Below are 18,463 nucleotides of genomic sequence, written 5' to 3'. Positions count from 1 at the left end.
GAATAGCATTCTTATCTGGTAACATTTTCAAAATATTAGACAGATGGGATAAAACAACAAAGTTCCTACCTGGACTTCTAGGCTTGGAAATACTTAAATACTGGGCTCTGATTCTCAAGTGGAAAATGAAAAATAATACAGATTTTTCCTGGATGGAGAAACCACAGTGGAAACTATGCAGTCTGCATTTGTGTATCCATACCTGATACTTAAAAAGATTTTTACTGGAATAGTTCCAAAATACTTGGAATGCACAAAAGCAGATCAGAGTTATTTTATGCTATGACTTTAAAAGGGAAAAACTTATGGATAGCACCCTTTACTCTGAACTGCCACTTGTTTCCTGCCCCCATGGGAATGCAACTTCACTATCTAAGATTTCTAGAGAATTATCAAAGAACAACACACTAAAATGACATCATTTTTGACTACAAGCATTTCTGGCAGACAGGTGAGCACATGGCACTGGCAATGTCTCCTTGCATTAAGGATGTTTTGTTCCAACTACACAGAGGAAGGTTTATGTAACAATTGTACCACCCTGCACAAGGAGCCTGCAGCAGCAAGGGAACTCTCAGAAGGGAAGTTTGGCTAAGTTTTTCCTGCCTTGTTTCCCAAATTAAAGCTCTCTGTTTCTGGCCTGAGAGCTTGCACTGCTGCAGGTGCTCTGTGCTGTGCTGCAGAGAAGCACGGGGCCTGAAGGAACAGTTGACAATTAGCAGCAACTCGGGCTGACTTGAGCGTTGCCTTCTGGGATTTCCAGAATGTTCTCCAGGTCTGTGGAAACAGCAAAGTTATAAAATCAATTCACAAGAAATTATACCATCCAGTACTAAGGGTAACAAAAGCTGGATGCAGACCCAGTCACTCCCCTAGGGTAGAACCTGGGTAGATAGTGACATGAAGGGGCTTGTAGGTGTTTGAAACTGGCTTTTAATGCTTGAAAAACCTCCCCAGTCCTTCAGACTGTAAACAAGCAAAATACACACAAAAACCAAAACTCCACATACTGATGAGATTTCCTGCCCCAATTTGGGCCATGTGCCCAGGAGTGTTCTCCAGCTCCTTTATCATGGACTGTTCAAAGGCCAAGGCAGCAACTCGGGAAAAGAATTCTTTGACATTTTCCCCTGGGGAGCAAAACAGAAATTATGTGTTTTAACAACTGCACATCAACAGATGATCAGGCATAACAAGCACATCTGTGAACAGCTCACTGCTCAATACTGGGACAGAACAGGCCTCTCCAACAATCTGTCTTCCATTCTGATCACTGCAGAGAGAATTTCTAATTTTCTTACTCTGGAATACTGTACCCTGTACTGCACCTTTATTTTTAGCCACAACAGAGAGAATTCAGTTAGTGGTATAATCTTTTTCCATTGCAAATGTTGAATAGTGGTGCACATGTGTATTTATGTAACTACCTATGAATTAAACATGCTCAGACCCTGTGAAGCAGCTCAATTACTTCTTTCTGCAAACGTGAAAGTGCGAGCACAAATAAAAATGCACAAATAAAATTTGATCATTAATAAACCTGAAGTTTCTGATAGCAACAAAATGCAAGAACAACAACAAGAAAAAAAGTGAATGGGGGGAGTGGGGGATAATAAGTTCCTCCCACCTCAACATCAGCCCTTGTGGTTATTTTTACATCTTTTGCAGTAATTTACCTGTTTTGGCTGAGACAGACCAATATTCTGCCTGCATCTCCTTGGCCAAGCGGATGGCATCCAGCTCTGTCCTCTCACACACAGCATCTGACTGGGGAGACAACATGGAATAACTGATATAAAAGTGTATCTGGGCTGGTAACAGCACAGAGCTACTGCTTGCACCTGCCCTCTGATGCTTCCAGTTTCTCAGCAGCCTTTCTGACCTCGCCTTAGAACTTGTGCAACCAGCCAGGACTGTGAGAACATTCCCAGATTTAGTACTGCTTTTAAAATGGAGCCTCCACTCCCCTCCCACAGCCCTGAAAGAAAGCAGGGGGTGACATGAGTAACCATTGTATCAATACATAAGTGGCAGGGAGATGGAAAGACAACAGCCCATCCTTGTCATCCCATCACTCAGCAGAAGAGTTGTGGGACCAATTAATCACAACAGTTCTTTGGGTTTAATCTGTTTTGTCTCTATCTCATATCCACTTTTCTATTGCATCAGTTTTTACTGTGCTGTAACCCAATGTGCTTCCCCCCCTTTTTATTTTTGCCCTTTTTTAGGACTAAAATTTCTTGCCCTTTCAATGGGATTTTGCTTTCTTGCACTTAGTTTTCAGGTCTTTTCACCCTCTCATTTGTTCTCTGTCACCCATCATAAGTATGCTGCTATTTGCTTTTGATTTCTAGCCTATTTGGGGTGGGTGACACCAGTCATCCTTTTACAGTTTTCTGTAGGTTGTCTTACAATGGAGAACCCCTGCAAACTTGAGAAGAAATCTAAACATTTGGAAATGATTATGTGACATCAAGATGATAAGGAGAATGAATCCAGTTGGGAAGACACTGGCTTCACACTGAAGTAATACCTAGAACCTAAAATCCTTTGCTTTGCTCTTGTCTCTCTTTCAGTTGACAGCACTACATTCTAAAATCAGAAATTAACTTCCAGTAAGGTACTCTAGCCTAGACAAGGCTTCATATGCGTGTCCTCAGAGGTCTGGTACGTTTAGCTTTTATTGCAATTCAGAAAAAGCAGCATAAACTACACAGGGTACCAGAAAAACTGACAGACATGCAATTTTCTAGGACTTATTTTCACTAAAGGGTAAGAAACAAAGTGCAGAAGTGATATTGTGGCAGTTGGGTGGAAATAAAAAAAAAATAAATCAATTAAACAGCAAATGAAACAAGTTTGTTTTGAAATCTTTAAAAACTAAGTATTGATAACTGCAGGAAGAGAAACACAAGACTGAGAATGGTATAGAGAGTGCATTATATCCTGTTCTTCCAACAATGATGTCATATTCAACTAAGGAAGAAATCTTCCCTGTTCCTGAATAACAAACACACTGTCCCTAAAAAAAAACAAATTAAAAAAACCTTCAAGATCATTAGGTACGTTTGTATGTGCTTGAAAAATACCATGCAAGAAATATTTCATAACTACCTATTTTTTCAGAAAGCCTCTTCTTTAATTGTTTCCAAGTACACTGTTCTATTTACTTGTTAAGGTTTTTGCTCAAGGTCTTTGTCTCAACAACATTGTGTACAACTTGCAAGGGAAATCATGAGAGGAACTAGGGAAAATCCCATTTCCTTATCTGCATTCAATTTACTCACCACCAAATCTTTTTTTGTTCCAACTAGAAAGATGAAGCTGGAATCTGGTTCATTCTCCCTCAATGCATCTTCTAGCCACTGTCTGAAATACAAAAGAGAAATGACAGAATCAGTCAGAGGGAATGAGGAATATAGGAGAAGGTAACAGATAATGGGGTCACAAGAAAAGTGAGAGGATGAACTTATGTGAGAGTATCAAAAGCCTTTTTTCCAGACAGAAAGAGATCCAGAGCTATTCCAAGTCCTTTGAATACAACGTCTTCCACTAACAAAGTTCAAACATATCCACTTCAGAGTACAAATTCAACAATAATTACAGCACCCAGAGAGGGCATTTCCTATTATTAAGGAGAGGGCAAAGTTTTGATTGAGATAAGGAATAAGAAGGCAGGAAAAAAAGGAAAGGTCTAAACCACATAGCAGATTAGATAGAAAAGAGAATAAAGAAGAGTGAAATAATCTATTCAGCATTATAAAACAGCTCCCTGTGAAGGCTGTATGATTCTTGTCTCACAAGCTTTTATATTTTTGTTACTCTGGCAATCAAGTTTCTCTTGAGTCATCCAACACAAGTCAAGGAGGGAAGGCAGTGTGTGCGTGTGTGGGAAATCAGGTTCACAGGCTTCAATTACTTTCAGCCAAGCAGAGACACTAATATATATATTATTTTACAAAGTCCTATGTAAATGAGCTAAGTGCCATAGTACACATTCAAATAAGACAGAATACAAGTTGTAAAGAAGCCTATACCTGCATTACAGTCAAAACAGCACATTAGAAATACACATGCTCTGAACTGTGACAACAGTGTGGATCACAGATCCATGTAGGGTTTTGCATCCTGCACTGAAAGCAGGATGAGTTTATCCATAACAATTAACATGCTGTTGTAACCAAACCATTACAAGTATCTGAACCAGTAAGTTTAGCTATATCTACATATACTTTGAGTTCTTAATTTTCTCTCCTCTTTTTGACAGGCTACCTCCCCAGAGAATCACTTCAGAAACTAGAGAAAGAAAATAATTTGGGGATATCAGTGTACCTAAAAAAACAGAGGCTCTTGAGACATTATGCATGAGATGCATCTCATCATTTTCACCACTTACATTAGATGTCAGCCTGTTATTCTATTTATAGCAAATGAAGTAAAAAAAATAATGTTTTTGGGGTGCACTTCATCTCTTCCTGCATGTCTAGTTTTGGAAGGATCAAGCTTTGACTGAAGTGCCTTTTTCTCTGCACTGACTTTAAAGGCAGTCAAGTGTAAATAGTTCAAATCTACGCCCTGCATTTTCTTCAGAAAAATCCCACCCTCTGCAATCCAAACAAGTGACTGTCATTTTTCATTTCTTAGCTCAAGAGAAAATACACTCATGATCCAGCAAGTTCTCAACACCTACATATGGAAGGCAATTAAACCTGCTGTAAAACCTTTCAAGGATAAGCCAAAATGCAGAAACTTACTTGGTGTGATCCAAAGTTTGGATATCAGCCAGATCAAACACTGTTATTATAACTGCAATAAAAGACAAGAACAGAATAAAAAGTAATTAAGTTAGAAGGTGTATCAGAATTCTCTCCAACCTATCTTGTTAAACAGAGAGAATGTTTACATATAAGGTGCAAGAACAGATTTAACACACAGGAGGTGGAAGACTATCCATTTGCTCATTCCTTTTCCTTTTCTAGCACCCAGTAAGACTTAAGTCCTTAGTCTTTAACCATATTTCATCTTTACCTGTAGTCTGCAGTCCACGGTGCCGTTAACCCTTTTCTTTTGGGACCACTAATTCCTAAAGAAATTGTCTCTTACCAAAGGAAATGCCAGAAATACCCACTTCTAACTCCAACATTAATCTCACCCAAACCCAAATTCTTTTCCCCTTAGACACGAGTGCCAATTTTTCTCACTGCAACATCAAAACATTCAGAGCTTGGAGATGTGACAACACATCAATTCACGAATTTCTTCATCCCTTCTTCCCTGCAGGAACAGACAATCCATTCCAGCACACTGGGTCTACAGGTACCTTCCCAAGGAGCATATAGGCATATACATCTCTGGATAAAATACAACCTCCTGACACAGCCAGCATCAAATTAATATTGTTCTCACCCTCTGCTCCTCGGTAGTAAGCAGATGCAATGCACTTGAACTTTTCCTGACCTGCTGTGTCCCATCTGTGCAATGGGGGGAAAAAAGAAATTTCAGGTTAATGAAACCCAGTGTAACCTGAGTAAACATGGTAATGAAGCAGCAGACTAGCACAAGGCAGAGAAGAATGTGATACCAGAGAAGTGTCACCATCTGGAACGTGTTATTCATTAACTCCTGATAGAAATACAGTAAAGCTCTATTATTTAATGAAGACGTGGACTCTGTTTTAACCTTTTTTTTTTTAAATACCGTTCATTTTGGAGACACAATTCAAATATTTTTATTCTGCATGGCAATACCCTTTCCTCAAAACATTTTTTTTTCATCTATGCCATTTGCATGGATTTCTGGGGCAGTCTAATTTTGTACATTTCCTGTGCCAATACTAAATAAATCATGTATTAACCCATGTTAGAGTCTTGCAGCTGCTAGATGGGATATCTGTCCATACACTACAAATTAGAGACCTACAGCTCAGTCTACCAGCTACTAATGGCACCATTAAATAAAATCAAGAAAGTGCTTTTTATTAATGAACATTATATGCAGTGCCCTCAGGTACTGCCAGCACTGCAGAGGTTTGGGGTTGTTGTAGCCCAGTGCTGCCACTCACAGACACTTCAAATTTATCTTGCATGGCAATCCCGCAGCAGGAGGGGGCACTAGTGCTCATCACATGGAAACGTTCTACCCAGCTCCCGAGGACTTGGCAGATAATGCAACCTGATGTTCAGTGGCTCATGAACATCATTGCTTCAGTTTGCAAAACACTGATACATGAATCTACATTTTTAGAGGGACTCAAGGGCCTGGTAGAATTTTCCAAAACACAATTGCACTGAAATGAGTGGGAAATGGATTCCTAAGTATATTTCAATAAATACCATGAGCCATCTATTTACATCAGTGATGTCACTAAAAAAAAAGTATTCTGAAGTGAAAAGGTTTTTAAGATTCATGCACTAAAATACCTCATGCAAAGCATCTTATTTCTGCTTTAGGTCACACTCCAGCACAAATAATTCCATAATGCCCTCTACAGAAAAAACATTTTCAGCCACTGGAAACACCAAAGGACTCCCTTCAGTAGACCCAAAGCAGGTGAAAGAAGGGCAGGACTCCCACTAGTCTGACAAATGAAGCTGAAAATCAAAGATAACAGGTTCACATTCTAATAAAAACACTCCAGTCTTTTTATGACTTGGGGATAATTAATTAGTCCCTCACTAAGAGGTGTTGAAATCACTGAACACCTTAATATTCATTTCAATGGCTGCAGGAATAAAACTCCCAGTAAAGCCAAGTTCAGTGCTCATCATGCCTTTTAAACCCAAGTGACAGACTGGGTAACCCTAGAACTGGACAAAGGTTGTGTCAAAAGCTGCCACTTCTCTTTCATGAAAGTTGAGTAAAAGAGGCAGAACTCCACTGAAATGGCACAAGACATCCAAGATGAATTTTCACTGACAAGTTTGTAACATTTTTTAGAGATGAGAAATCCAAGACAGCAAAATTTTTACTAAAACTGCTGGTCCAGGTAGAGAACCTTTTTTTTTCAGAACACATTATTCTTTGTGCAATTTCATTATTTTCAAAAAAATCTTTATTTCACTGGAGCCTGCAGCAATACAAGCTCTGCTGAGACTGTACTCTGAGCAATGCTTAACCACCCTGTTTCAACTTACATCTGGAGATGATATGGGATTCCAATTATCTCAAAACGTTCCATTTCAAAATCCACTCCAATGGTTGCCTTGTAGTCTCGGTCAAAATTATCTTTACAAAATCTGCAATTAAAAAAAAGGGATGAAATACTAGTAAGACACAACTACAAATAAATGCAAAACTGTCAGGGTAAATGATGAAGGAAATAATTAACTAACTGTGGATTGGCTATATATTGTAGAAGCATATATGAAAACACTAAGACACTGATAAAAAGGAGATACTGTATAGCAAATTATGAAGCACAAACATCTAGTAAGCTTTCAGGATGAGATGAGAATCAGAACATTTTTGGACTGTCAAGGAATGTACAGTATCTTATAGTTTTACTTACAAGGGAATGTATTTTGGGTCATAAATAATGACTCAAATGATTGTCAATGAGATTCGGGGTTTTTAAGTTCTACTTAAGAACTTGAAGAAATAATAACGATGACAATGCTGCAAGCACAGAGAAAAAGGTGTCACAGTGATAATAAGCTACAGAAATTCAGTGATCTGTTCACTGGGCTAAATACAAAAAGCATAAGAGCTGTTTTTAACATTCAGTAAAGAATCAAGTAAGTATTTTTTAAGGCATTCTGTCTTAAAGGTCCCTCTGCTCGAGCTTCTCCTCCAGTCTTGCAGCTGTAGAAATGAGTACAGGGACCCACACAAGGACAGCTGAAAAGGGCTCAGTGAACAGCCCTGCAACTAAGGAGAAAACATGAAACCAAGACTCAGACACTGAATTTTTTTTTTCCAATTGTTTAGCCTTTAGACTGGATGTCTTAAGAAAACAATGTATAATATTTGACTGGATAAAAGTACTTCAGAATATAACATAAACTGATTGAAGTGCTAGAGCATGACCTTCTGTGTTGGTGTATTAAGCCTTTCTCATACCATAGTCTTAGTTTTGTCTTTCATTTAATAACAAACCAATGAAGTTCTGAGGTTCATGAAGTACTACTCTCAGTGGACAGCAAGGAAATGTTATAACACTTACTTGAGAAACAGAAAAATCAAACCATCTGCTGAGATGTACTGTACCTGTTGATAAGACTGGTTTTCCCAACATACAGGTCTCCTACCACAACCACTTTGGATATTTTCAGCCTGTTATAAATATTTGAAAATGTTACATGGTTTTAGTTGCAATTTCAACAGTCTCTCTCTAAAAATTCTGATTTAGATCCTTAAATTGCAAGTGATGAGTACATGTACCTGTGACTTAAGTTTCCCAAAGTGCCACTGTGCTGCATGAGCACAACCTTAAATTGCAAGAAAGGAGGTCACCAAAAAAACAAACCCTTCTGGAGCAGAAATAGTCTGTTTATTACTCTCTATATTTTTTTCTTAATTTTAGTCCAGTGGGATATAACTTCTATTGCATTAAAATTGCTTTGACTACAGGTGTATACATTTGCAAGTTTACACATAAGACCATAGAGTATCTACATCCTTTGCATTAAAATTAATCACAAGTTTCTCATTGACTTTAACAGTACAAATAAATGCAGAATCAGAAAATTGCTGATAATAAAATAACCCACTGCAGAATGTGTCTCTGGGAAAAATAACCCACAAGGTTAGAGCCAATACATTTTCTGACTACCTGGAATAATATTAATCTGAAGCTGGCTTCATGTAAATAATCCTCTTTGCTCTAGGTCCTCCCCCAGGACACAGCAGATGGGCTTTGGGTGACTCAGCCTGCATTCTTCAAATTGCAGCTGAGTGTACCTTTTAGGAGATACAGGAGGATAAGTGAATGTAAGTGTTCTTGCTGACCTAAACTTGGATTGGCAAAAATGGCTTGAGAGGTTTAATGTTCTTTTCTAGCAAGGAATGGCTTTTTAAACAAAGGCATTAATCTACTGAATACTATTTCTGGTTACATCAGACTTCCATGTGATGCTGATTCCAAGTTATCTATTCTAAATAGTCCAAATCTTGATTGGTAAGCCATGTGACTAATATTTCTAAAAAAAAAAGAAGGTGTTTTTGGTGCCAATCAACAATAACTGAGTGGTCACAGGCCCCTATGCTGCTGAAATGTCTCTGCCTGATTAACTGTTACTGAGAAAATACTGAGTAAAATCAATGACCTTCAGGGAAAAGCAAAAAAGTAAGTGATGGTTTAGAGGTATGTGTTCCATTAATTTGTATTGGGGAAAAAATCTCTCCAGATTAGACAATTTAACACACTGATGGAATATTCAGAGAGTCTTAACTACAGCCATTAGCTACTGAATTTCTCAGACTAGCTTTCCAAATGACAAAGAAATATTTTATTACTTGGGATAATGGAAAAGGATAATGGTTATTCCTGTCAAGCTTTACAAGTACTGTACAAAACACTGGCTGCCCTTTTACCCCCATTACACCAAAAAATTATTTAAATCACTGAATAATAATCATTTCTAGAGAGCAGTGACAGAAAAGTGTTTCATTTTATTCACAAAGCCAAAATGTAAAGCTTTTTAGCAGTACTCTGTTACTAGAATAAGTTAACTGGACAGTAGGTTTACTCTGGAAATTAAAAAACAAAACAAAACAAAACCACAAACAAACAAAAAACAAAAACCCAAACCTCAAAACATAGAGATGTTGGCATCAGAAGGGGAAAATGCCTCAATTCAATAAAGGAAGTAGCAAATTACCATGAAACTAAGACAGTGACTGTGCTCCTAAAAAAGTAGTAGTCACTGATGTCTCTCAGGGTGATACATTTTAGCTTTCTTTTTTTTTTTTTTTTAGCAAGACTCCCAAGTGAAATGAATAAAATGTTGCATTTAAAGATGTCCATCATGACGAGTCTTGTGGTAATCACCAACTCCAGATTTGAAAGAACAGTGAGCTAACTGTCAGTATTCATAGAAGCTCCACTTTATGGAAGATTCTTCACACTGAAGCACAGAAGCATTTATCACTAAAACATACAGCTATTTATTTTGACTGAATAGTGATGATTTCTAACATAGTTTAGCTTTCCTGCCTTGCTTCAGGAGATTAAATCAGTAATGGTAACAGTTCTGGGAGAGAGAGAAGGTGGGGGAAGAAAATAACTTCAAGATTATTACTAGGGCATAAAACAGCTTATTTGGATTTTCCAATGCTATATATTTACCAGAATTTTGCTTCAGTTTTAAGGAACCATTTAAGAGAACTTCTCAGCATGTAAACTTCAAAAAAGACTAAAACTAGATTCTTAGGTGTTTCAAGAACCTTAGAACTGCTGTGTTTCTATCCCTCCAAAGCCTTTATTATCTGCTCCTTTGGAACACCAACAGAGAACACAACAAGGCTGGATCTGCTGGATCTTTTGAACGAAGTAAATACTTTGAAGTGTTTAATTCAAAGGTGCTGAAAAGCTATTTGTTGCTAAACTGCTCCACCGTTTTTTCAGTGCTATGTATGCCAGCAGTAAAAGTGTCTTTGACACTCCTGGGAAGAAGAGGCACTTTGTTCATTGACTGTCAAACAGGTCAGAGAACTGCCATGTGCATGGGCTTGGCTGCCTTGAAACACTGGAGTGAGGAACATGAGGAAGGAGGAAGGAAAAGCCAGTGAAGAAAGCAGGCTATCAAGAACTGAAAATACCTTCTTTGTTGCATACCTGGTTTGTTCCAAACTCACCCTGCTGCTGCAGTGCTCTGCTGCCAGGCAGTGCTGACCTGTGTGTGGAAGTGCTCCTTAAGCTGCAGACAGGCCTCAGGTGTGTACCACTGAAACACAGAACAGCTGCTGGGACAAACTGCCTGAGGGCTGCTTGGCAAGAGCAAATCAGCAAGGAAAAACAGGGAAGAAGATTATTCAAAGAGTTTGTCGAGCACAGAGTTATCCTGGCATAAGAAAAGAGATAGCTTGGGTTAGAAGGCAGTCAGGCTTCCCCACAGCTGTGCTGTAAAACTCCTTGGGACCATCATTTGACCACCTTTCTGAGCATCAGCATCCAAGCACAGCCAAACACATTTGCTCATCATTCTGTACCACAGTGAGTGCCTTGAATTTTCACAGTGATCTAAGGCACACAAGACAGACACAGATGGGAGCACACCACCAGCAAGTCATTATTCCTATGAAGTCTCTTCAATCTCTTCTAAGTGTGAAGCACTGTTTTTATTGTTAACCTTTAACTAGGAATTAGTTAAAAATGAAGAAAATGTATTTGATTTCATATTTGCTAAAAATACCTGTTATATTTTTCATAAAAATAAAAGCAAAATATGTGGCTGAGATCAAGCATGGAAAAAAATGCTAACTCCCTTAAAATGGTCTTTTGAACAACTGAAAAAATGGAATGGTAATTCCTTGTCCTTCCATGTCCTTTACTCTTCTATTATACTTCAAATAAAGAAGTCTTTGGGGACATCGAAGGGCTTTTGTCTGTGTTTCTACAGTGCCTGCTACATTTGATCTACTGTATGACTAAGGTTCCTATACAAACAGAAAATTAAAATTGCCTCAAATTCTTCAGCCAAAGCCTCCTAATTAGACTTTTTTTGCATATTTAAGATAAGCTATGGTTCCTATTTCCCCTTGGTGTTGGAGCTCTTTAAGCATGTAATTATTAATGTTTTGCTGAAATAACAAGACAAATATTATAAGATAACACTTTTGTGGCAAGAGTCACTTTTTGTAAAGGTTAAAAAGAACAAGTGAGGATTATTATTAAAGAGGTCAGCATTGAATGGGAATTTGGGGTCACATTAAACTTTGAGAGAAATTCTTAAATAATTTGTAATTTTAAGAGAAGACAACAAGTGTACATTAAGTTAAATTAAAATAGTATTAGCACAAGGGAAAGATAGATCAGTGTGGCAGGGGCTATACAGAATGCTTACCTTGGGAAACTGGGAGATTATTCTGTCCCTGCTCACTGGGGGAACAAAATGCATTAGGCTGGACTTCATCCTCCAAATCCAGTTAAATACTAGCAGAGAGAAAATATGCAAAGAAAAACATAGTATTCAGGAATTACCTCAATACAGGGACAATATGATCAAACAAAAACTTAACTAAGTTCTTACAGACTTATCTTTTTTTTTTTTGTCTTTTTGGTAAAACTGACAGTTCTTTCACTTAATTTGCATTGAGGGAAACCTGTTTCTTATGTAAAAGGGACCACTTCAGTGTGCACAGCTCTAGTAGCAAACAGTGACCTTCTGAAACTACAAGGAACCAACTCTAGTTCCATGGGAGGGCAGAGAATTGCTTACTTAATTCAACACAAGTGCTTGCACTTTAGCCCTCAAAGGCTTTTGCAGTGCTTAATTTGAAAATCTTGCTCATCGTTGTTTCAAATGCCTCTGCACTGAGCTCATTAATAAATGTTAGGGGCTACCAGATTCCATTTGGTCAGAGGGAGAAAGGAAGAAAGATGAAGCTGCCACATTTCTTGGCACAACATCAAACTTTCATCCCAGATCAGCCCAGAAAGAATGAAATCAGTAGATAGTCTGACATGGAAAAAGAATAATGCTCACATGAAAATCACAAATGCATTTAAATGTCTCACCTGAGACATATCAATTTGGTTATGCAATGAAACCTCGTGGGTTGCTGGGGGAGGGGACCCTTAATAGGGTACCAATTTCTCAGTGGCGTTCAAAGAACGTTTCTAATAAGAGCATTTCCATCATGTAGCAAAGTGTAAGGAAGGACTCACCGTGCAGCAGCTGATGCAGCAGGATTCCAGCCACACAAACAGCTCAGCCCGCTGCTACGTGGCCATAGCAACAGGCTTGCAACAATTCCCTTCCTCCCGTTCTTCCACGGACCGGGAAGGCGGAGTTGGAGTGATTTAACTATACGCAGGACCCTGGGTTTAGAAATAAAAACCTGAGTTTAGTGGTCCTACAGATTCCTCTGCTCAGAAACCGCTCCATAATAAACCCGATGGCCCCTAATCCTGTATAACGAAACATTGTCTTTAAACATAGTTGTATATATGGATACAAAGAGCAGGATTAACACAACTGCCAAGGAGCTGAGGGAGTGGGAAACTCTTACGGTGCTAATATTAAGCATAGTAGCAATTATAAAGAAACTCCTAAGGGATTTTTTCAGCATTTCAACTTGATTTCATCTCAGCTTCAGAGTCAGGATGCGCATGCCACTAATGAGACATTCTGAATTATATAAATGTCTTTCTAGTCATTAGTAATCTTGCTTTCTAATGTGCAAAACACCAAAAACAAGGAATAAGAAATCACACAGCTCTTTTGTATTACCTAAGTATTGTTAATCGACTCATTAATTTAGACAGCATTTAGTGTGCCAGACTGCAATTTAGGATGCTAAAGGATTTTGCTGTGTATTTCATTAGGATTTAAATTTCCAAATTTCAGAAGAAAAGAAAGCTCTCCCATTCTAACAGTCATATGTTGATAATGCTGGAACAGGCTTGGAACAAGGAGACAAGCCTCTCCCACTCCTGCAGCAGACTAAAAACATTAAAGGGCAAATGAATGCAGGCAAGTAATTTTAAACAGCGAGCAAGTACATAACAAAAAACCTACAGTTGTGTTTTACAACCCTACAATAAGAACAATACTCAACAAAATTGCTAGTCCACTACTTAGAAATAATTATTTATTCTCTTTTGTGAGGAGTTGCTTTTAAACCACTTCAGACACCCATGTGATCTCAACCACACCAGAACAGCCACTTCCCCCCAAAGAATCCAGATTTGCAGCTGATGGGTTATTCCCCAAAGAAAGCAACATTACAGTATTTATCTATTACCATATGGACAGTTCTACTTATGCTACCTGTGACCATATAAAATTTGAGAGATCTAGAGCCTTTCTATGGTGTGCTCCCACCCTTCTGACAAGCTTGAATGACTGCATGGCAATATTAATGTCTTAATTAATGTCGGAACTATAGTTCTAAAAAGAAAAACTCCACTAGTTGGGTAAGAGTTTCAAACACTAACTTGCTTCTGTCATGTGTACATAGGCTGACTCACTGCTCATCTCCTAGAGCTCTTTCACAAACTAAGCTACAAAAATACCCCCAGTTCAACAATCTCGGTGAATGCAAAGCACAGGAGGAACCAAAGCAAACAAACAGAAATATATCGAAATTGAGGGGCCATCTTCACTTACATTCATTGTATTTAATCTAAATCTCACACATGCATAAACATATCCCAATTTACCAAATCAACAAATTAGGCACACCATTAGAGGGGAAAAAAAAAATTAAGAAATACAAAGCTGCTAAAAATACTGAGAATGATCGGTGCTGAGATTCAGATTTTCTCTTCTTACAGAGCTGAAAGGGGATTCAGTCACTAGGGAGGGCTGGGAACATGGTGTCTCCACAGCATCACAACCCTCCTTATCTCAACGCTGCAAGAACAGGAGCACCAGCAGATTCTGTGGATAGACAAAGGATTTGAGGCAGGCATGCAGAAGGCATACATAAAATAAGTTAACTCCATGACCACTAACAACATCAGTATTCCAAGCTGTGGTGAAGGACAAGACAGCAAAATTCATGCCCAAAGCCGAGTCAACACTGAAGGATAAATGAAGTCTCCAGTTTTCTCCTGCCCCTTCTACCCTGAAAAAAGTTCACATTCTTCCTATGGAAATATGGTGCAACTTCACAAATATATAGTTAGGACAGTAAACTCTTCTTTAAATAATCTGCTCTAGAACTTTGCAGAAAAAAAATGAATCCTTTCCAGGAAATACTTTTTAAAGCAGTAATTTTTCTTTTATGGATTTTGAAGATCAACAAAGCAGAATCTATTCCTGTGATGTATTTTAATGCGGTTGATCAGAATTACTTTGGATCAGTAAAATCCAGTTTAAAACCTTTGATTATAATAATTGTTACTCAGACATAATGAAAAAAATCTTGACAATTTCTCTATCTGCACTGAGACCAAATATTTCACAGTACAAGCTATCCAGAGTTTTTCCCTGATACCAGATCACATCTCACAACCCAGAACACCCATAAGCTCTGCCAGCAACATTGCAATGGCATGTTCTTCCCATGCCCCTTCCTCTGAACATCTGTGAAACTACGTAATGATAACAGAAACCTTTGCTACACATTCTAGCTGTTCATAGTGACATTTTGGAGAAGATTAGGAAAGAAAACCTGGTCCAAAACTCCCTGAGTTCTCTTCGACCCTTGCATCTCAAGGCGCTCACCTGCTGTCTTCCTGCCCCGTAACTCGACCACCATTGTGTTCACTCTGAATTTTTCTCAATTTTTCTTTTTCTCAACTGTAACTACTTTGAAAACAGAGGGCGAGAAGAGAGACCGCACACTTCAGCAGAGAGGCGAGGTAGAACCGCCCCACACCGGGACCCCAGGGCGCCGTCCCCTCGTGCCCTCACAGACCCCCCGCCCTGAGGGGCCGCCCCTCAGCGCCCGCGGCGCTCCACGGCCGCGCCCCGCGCCCCACTACGCCATTGGCGTAACTCCCTCACGGCAGCCGCGGCCACACGCGGCACTTACGCTGTTGGCGCAGGGCCGGACCCGGTGCTCGGCTGAGCAGCCGCTATTCACGAAGCGGCGCGTACGCAAAGAGCGGGCGCTGTGGCAACCAGGGCACGCGCGCGGTGCGCGGCCGGCAGGGGCTGAGGGGCGGGAACCGGGACACGGCGGGACACGGAGCCTTCGGTTATCCAGTGCATTCCTTCGGTTTTGAAGAGAGAAACGGAGTTGTCTAGCGGTTGTTTTAACTTTTCAGCTCTTTGGTTTGTGGGTTTTTGGTTGGTTTTTTTTTTTTTTTTTTTTTTTTTTTTTGTGGAGCAGTTTCCAATACTGGACGTCTTATGGTTCTGTCAGCAGAGCCGCTTTCCGTGCTGAGGGGAGGGCAGCCACCGCCCGTTCTATCAAACGTTACCGAATTCTGAGGGCGGGTTTAAACTAGATCCCTTTTGAAACCATGCCACTTTGCTTGTTTTAGCTTTAATATTATTATTTTGATCTCCTTTTTGGTTCGGGGCATTGGGCCGCTTCGTTTTAATCCTCTGAAAAACATTACCTCCATCATCTTGCAATTCTAAGCTTCTTTCTTTATCTTTTTTTTCTCTACAGTGTTCAGTCGAGAATTGAACCAGAAGACAATTCAGCAGATGAACAGATATTAGTGCTGGTGACTGTGCACCAGTCCAGCCTCTTTCACAGCTTCCCGACAGTGTTCATGTGCTAAAATAGCTCCTCTGGGACACAGAGCACTGTTCAAAGTCAGTAGGTGTCATTTTGGCACATTATCTGTCCAGTCACCAAGTACAGCCATTTTGGAGTATTTTTAGAGACAGGGAGAATCCTTCCCAGGAAACTTGGGGATGGCACAGCCTCGTATCTCAGCCTACCTGCCCCCTGCTATAGATCCCACGAAAGCTGCTCTGGCATTTGGGAGGAGGGCCCTTCCCAAGCTGAACGAGGAGTTACAGTCTGCAGAGCTGCTGACGCAGCAGCGGGCACTGATGGCGCTCTGCGATCTGGCCCATGACCCAGAAAAGGTCTACCAGGCAATAGAAATAGGTAAGTGATGTGTTGTCATAAGCTCTGACACAGCAGGGCAGGGTGAGGGGGAAACCCCACTTTCCTTTCTTTGTTACTTTTTCCTTACAATATCTTTGATGACACAAAATACCCAGGAAAATTTCTGTTTGTTTTACCTTAGAAAGGTAAAGAATATTATAGTGCCATATACATGGCAGTATTTTAAGAGTTACCCTCACTTTAGGATTTATCAATGCCTCACTCTTAAGATTTCTCAACCCCTAAATACAAAACTAGTTCATATTATTTTTTTTCTGTAGAACCACAGAATCATTAAGGTTGGAAAAGACCTCTAAGATCAAGTTGAACCATTAACTGTGTACTGCCATATTCACCTCTAAACCATGTCCCCAGTCTTTATTCTGAATTTAGCTAATTCCTAACATATACTAATTAAAAACAAAAAAAAAAAAAGCTTAAATAGTCCAAAGTTAGAAACTCCACCATCACCACTCCCATTGTCACTTAGTTAAATTTCATTTGCCTGGAATGTTTTCTAATTCTGTTATCCATTAACCTTTCAGACATAAACAAAGCAGTGAATTTATAAATTTGTATTATCATAAAACTGCTAAATATATTTTATTTAGAAAGGGGAAAATGAAAGACTTTTAGTTATCCTAAAGCAGGGGAAAAAGGCAAAATCCCCAGTTTTGTTTTTCTTCATTAGACATTTTCTACCATATATGACAGAGGACAGTTTCACCTTCCTGGATCTGTCATGCTTGAGATGCTCAAAATACTCATATCTCAGATCCCCTAATAATAACAGGAAAAAATTCTGATGAACATTTTAATTAATAACTAATAAAATAATTTTCAGAAAAGATCTACAAGTTTACAGAATCTCTGAAGTCATCTTCTGTCATTAACTCCTTCAGCAGTGAATAAAATGGCACACCCAGATATAATTTTATCAGAGAGACAAAACATAAAGAGCTTTTTATGCAGAACTCCTTAGAGGTGTCTCAGTGGTTGTAGAATAAGCATATAACAAAACAGACAAAAAACCCAAACAAAAAACAAACAAACAAACAAAAGATCCAGCAAAAACACCAATCCCGGAACTTCATGAGAAATTAAGACAGAAGGCAATATAACCAAATTTATCAGACTCATCACAATTACATCTGGCCATCACTATTTTCAAAACCCTTTATCCCAGCACTTAGAAGAATCCTAGGTTTGGATTTTGGAGAAAAGAAAAACCATGAGCTTTCTTTTGCAATTTTTAGCAACGTGTTGTGTATCTACATACCTCTTTATGTTACACTGAAGTCTTCCAGTTTGCCACTGCTTTTTTCTCCATTTACTTCCTTTGTATTTTTTCCCCTCATAAAAGATAATAATCATGTTTAAAATTTTTTAAGGTCTTGTTTGATTAACAGTAGCTGCCAAAGTAATGGAAGATTATTGTTTGTTTGGGGTTGTGTTGTTTTTTTTTTTGCCAGTGCTACCTGTGCATACACAGAATCATTAATGGTTCACCATATTTATTTCTGTGTGTAAAGCAACACTGTTTTTATGTAGCCTGTGCTACACCTAAAGAAGTTTAAAAATCATCAATCCTGCAAACACATGCTTTTCCAAAGACATCAATAGCTCCACTGACTTATTTTTAGAGTTATGTCACTTTATATTTGCAGGATTAGGATTTAACTTGATAGATAAGTCAGCAGCTTGTTTGCAGCATGACATTTTTGGCAGTAGGCCTTGAAATTTGAAAGTTTCTTCCCCACTTGAGATATGACAATGAGCATTTCAC

General features: G+C 38.9%; 2 protein-coding genes across 5 annotated transcripts in view; one reads left to right on the top strand and one right to left on the bottom strand.

Moving 5' to 3' along the window:
- Positions 1-669: 669 nt before the first annotated feature.
- On the bottom strand, positions 670-12,976 carry RAB36 (RAB36, member RAS oncogene family). 3 transcript variants are annotated; one of them, XM_051805367.1, is made up of 11 exons: positions 12,827-12,976; positions 12,003-12,091; positions 10,795-10,883; positions 8,206-8,271; positions 7,134-7,235; positions 5,407-5,471; positions 4,755-4,806; positions 3,288-3,369; positions 1,677-1,767; positions 1,011-1,130; positions 670-777 (listed from the first exon to the last, which is right to left on the bottom strand). In XM_051805367.1, exons 2-11 carry the CDS (start codon positions 12,069-12,071, stop codon positions 716-718), a joined length of 798 nt encoding a protein of 265 aa, XP_051661327.1. In that variant the 5' UTR covers positions 12,072-12,091; positions 12,827-12,976; the 3' UTR covers positions 670-715. The 3 variants fall into 3 exon arrangements, with proteins under 3 accessions (XP_051661327.1, XP_051661326.1, XP_051661328.1); XM_051805366.1 differs by lacking the exon at positions 670-777 and having other exon boundaries at positions 824-1,130; XM_051805368.1 differs by lacking the exons at positions 670-777; positions 1,011-1,130; positions 1,677-1,767 and adding an exon at positions 1,894-3,022.
- Positions 12,977-15,710: 2,734 nt separating this feature from the next.
- RSPH14 (radial spoke head 14 homolog) overlaps positions 15,711-18,463 on the top strand; it is a 76,475-nt gene continuing 73,722 nt past the window's right edge. Inside the window, exons 1-2 of one of the 2 annotated variants that reach the window (XM_051805363.1) lie at positions 15,711-15,884; positions 16,228-16,677. In XM_051805363.1, coding sequence (XP_051661323.1) covers positions 16,479-16,677 — 199 coding nt within the window. In that variant the 5' untranslated portion in view covers positions 15,711-15,884; positions 16,228-16,478. The remainder of the gene's footprint in view (positions 15,885-16,227; positions 16,678-18,463) is intronic. The other variant, XM_051805364.1, reaches the window with a different exon arrangement.

The sequence above is a fragment of the Manacus candei genome, unplaced genomic scaffold, assembly GCF_025592945.1.
Source record: "Manacus candei isolate 608988 ecotype Guabito, Panama unplaced genomic scaffold, ASM2559294v1 h1tg000064l, whole genome shotgun sequence".
In the NCBI taxonomy this organism is placed as follows: domain Eukaryota; kingdom Metazoa; phylum Chordata; class Aves; order Passeriformes; family Pipridae; genus Manacus; species Manacus candei.
The sequence above is the reverse complement of the archived record's forward strand: the minus strand, read 5'-3'. Positions and strand labels throughout refer to the sequence as shown.

Excerpts from the sequence above, each read along its gene's own strand:
- RAB36 (XM_051805366.1), bottom strand. The coding sequence starts at position 12,071 with ATGAAGTCCAGCCTAATGCATTTTGTTCCCCCAGTGAGCAGGGACAGA. Across the intron at positions 3,370-4,754 it reads CAAACTTTGGATCACACCAA|ACAGTGGCTAGAAGATGCAT; the intron begins GTAAGTTTCTGC and ends TTTGTATTTCAG. Across the intron at positions 1,768-3,287 it reads GAACAAAAAAAGATTTGGTG|TCAGATGCTGTGTGTGAGAG; the intron begins GTGAGTAAATTG and ends TTGTCTCCCCAG.